This window comes from Pygoscelis adeliae, unplaced genomic scaffold (assembly GCF_000699105.1).
Source record: "Pygoscelis adeliae isolate BGI_AS28 unplaced genomic scaffold, ASM69910v1 Scaffold25, whole genome shotgun sequence".
In the NCBI taxonomy this organism is placed as follows: domain Eukaryota; kingdom Metazoa; phylum Chordata; class Aves; order Sphenisciformes; family Spheniscidae; genus Pygoscelis; species Pygoscelis adeliae.
This window is the reverse complement of record NW_008824808.1, coordinates 1,167,470-1,170,429: the sequence shown is the minus strand read 5'-3', so window position 1 is coordinate 1,170,429 and position 2,960 is coordinate 1,167,470. Positions and strand designations below refer to the sequence as shown.

Here is a 2,960-nt window from a genome sequence, read left to right as displayed (position 1 = left end):
AATGGTGTTGTCCAGCTTATTTAGGTTCTGACGTAACTTTTCAACTTGCAAGTAGAGTGACTTAGCCTTGACTTGACGAATCTTTTCCACCTTGGGGGGCACAGGGGGGAGAGAAAAAGCACACTTACATCAGGAAAGGCAACCAGTAACACAGAAACATTTCCTAATGTCGCTCTTCTACATAAAAACTGGTTGTGCAGTTGTTGCAGCATGTTGACACAGAACTGCAGAACAAGCCTCTAAAAGCTGTGATGTAGAGAAGCAGAAATGAGGAAAAGTAATTATTTATCCCAATTCAGGATTATTATTCTCTCCCATTCTCCAGCCAAAAATCATACATTCTTACTCTGCAGATCTGCTGCATCAGAGTGCCATTTGAAAGGAAGAGTCACTTGCTTACTAATAAGAATTTGCTTCCTCAAAATGCTGTTCTATTTTCTAGTTGCAAGGTACTTGACAGATCATCCAAAGGTACATCTTATTTAGACTCCAGGGAAGACAGAGGTTACTCAGGCTCTCAAGAAAGAGCAGAGGCTGAGGCTTCTCTAACCAGAATCAAGACCAATTTCAGAAGGTAGGCTGTTATCACACAAAGCTGAGGCTAGGAGTCAGCATCAGGTAACGCACATGGGCTCTTGTCATTCCCCTGCCTGCCAAAACTGTTTTCATGTGACTGGATAATACTAGACATCTATCTCCAGGGATTTTTAGGGTCCAATTATTTTAATATTTTCTTGCAAATACTGGCAGTCATGCCGAGCTAGTGCTTTACAACGTTGCCTTATAATGTCACTTCAAATGACACAGAAGGTTGCTGCCAGTCCCTGCTTGGGGGACTTGAGCTCAAGCAAAAATGGCTTGTTTGCAAATATTTTATATAAGCCTGTGTTTATATATACTCGTGAAAAATCACTTTAGACCATCTGGCAAAGACACCTGCCTTGTAAAACTAACGAAACATGTAATTGCTTTATTGTTGCAAAAATACATTTTCTTATGTCTGAATACCTGCTTGGCTGCAGAACAATACCAGCAATGTATTTTAATGAGGGACAACTCACTGCCTGAAGACTCCTTGGTTATACACTGACTAGATAACTTTAAATGAAATAGCCTATTTGTACATCTGTTAAGGCATGCAGGTTTTACCAGACTGGTAAAAAACAAAAGTCAGAGATGCTTCCTCCAATACATTTCCAAAAGAGGTTACTAATCTTAGGTCTCAGCTTAATCCTTGGCCTCAGCTTTGGTACCCAAAATTATTCACTAACATGCTTCACATGAGTGCTTAATACACTCAGCTTTTTTTGCTAAAATGATTTACCACCACCACCAAGTTTCCTTCTTAAAATAATGTTTTATAATCTGTAGAGAACTTGCTCTCAGTGCAATAAAGTGCATTTATGCAGCCTCTTGGGATACAAATAGCTTAGGGGCAGCTCTTACTTGTCCTGTACTAGGAATACCTCAAGAGAGAAGGCTGCCAAGCTTCTTGGGGAAGGCTAACAGTAGAAAGTGAGCTCATCTCCCTCAATCCAAATACCTCAGAAAAAGCAGCATTAGAAGTACAGTAACTATATAAAGTGCATTTTTAATCTTGCCACTGACGCTTATAAAATAACTACTGAAAAACAAACCTCTCTTTTAGGGGATTAGTCTCACTGTAGCTAGAGTAGTTGTAGTTCCATACAATAAACTCTTACCAGAGCGGTCATTTTGCTGGCAACAGATATTAAACCAGAAAGCTACTGTTCCAATCAGTGTGGATGGAGAAGAGGCAGGGAGAAGCACTTTAGCAGGATGGCTCTGCTTCTTGGCAGCACGTGCCTCACCAACCACACGTACATGCCACCCTGCCTGGCTCTGCTAGTATAGGCAGCGGCCACACAGCACCTGCTTTCCTGCCACGCTTTATCTGGTGCGACTGCTTATTTAGGAGTAAATTGAGAATGCTCCTGTAACTTTTCCTATCTTGACCATGCATTTTTGCTCCCCTATACCAGTACTTAGCAATCACGTGGTCATAGGACAAGTCAGTTTGACTCACTGATCTAAAAGACCTAATCCAACAGCAGAGAGTGGGCTTCTGTTCAATTCTACAAGTGGGACCCAAAGGGCCAATCTAAACTACTCTGTGCTAAACAAGCAGAGAAGAGCCATGACCACTAAGTTACCTTTCCAGAATAAGAAACTTTGCTGTTACTTGCTTTCCTCCTCTCAAAATACCACACATGCATCATGGCTGAAGTGAGTGCAGGAGTTTGGGATTGTGCAGATACTCTTGCTGGAGAGTATTCATTTCTTCTACTAGTAAAAAAAAAACCCAAAAAATCAGAGGGACACTACCTTGATCGAGGGTAAAGTAAGTTTTTAGGTGTGGGGACAATGAAAGTTAGTCTTGCAGAATTTCTACTAGTCTTTCTAAAAAAGGCACCAGCATATACAGCTTTGCTCCTTTCCTTTGTTTATGGGAAGTAGATCATGTAAGAAACCCCATATACTACATACCTACTACAAGCAACGTATTAAAAAGGTTTTATAGACATTCTTTAAACAAGGTGTTTAACGGCAATCTCTTCTCTGGTCAGTACTGAGATGCGAGAGACAGCTGCTGAGCCAGCAGGGGGAGTGCCCACCCTACTTGTGGGGCTGAGCTCGCATGAGGATACCGTGGCCCCTATAAAAACCCAACCAGTTTCTCAGATTAAGAGATACCTTCAGCACAAAACCAGCCAGGGCCAGAATCCAGCATCCTGCTACCTACAGAAAAGTGAGTTCACAGTAAACTGTAGTATTTCAATTCAGTGTTCATTGGGAGGATATCAGAATCTGGCCAGGTACTTGTTAAAAAGCACGTTTTCAGTTTGAAAAGGCACTTGTCAGCAGTTCAAACCACAAATGTAAGGTGCATACCTTCCAGAGCAGCTCACACTCCAGCTCTTCCAAGGACTTCTTATGTG

General features: G+C 41.7%; 1 protein-coding gene across 1 annotated transcript in view; it reads right to left on the bottom strand.

Moving 5' to 3' along the window:
• TRIM71 (tripartite motif containing 71, E3 ubiquitin protein ligase) overlaps nt 1-2,960 on the bottom strand; it is a 15,989-nt gene that overhangs the window by 1,433 nt on the left and 11,596 nt on the right. The window contains exons 3-4 of the mRNA XM_009324170.1: nt 2,914-2,949; nt 1-90 (exon numbers count right to left, since the gene is read on the bottom strand). The exon at nt 1-90 is cut by the window's left edge and continues 1,433 nt beyond it. Coding sequence (XP_009322445.1) covers nt 1-90; nt 2,914-2,949 — 126 coding nt within the window. The remainder of the gene's footprint in view (nt 91-2,913; nt 2,950-2,960) is intronic.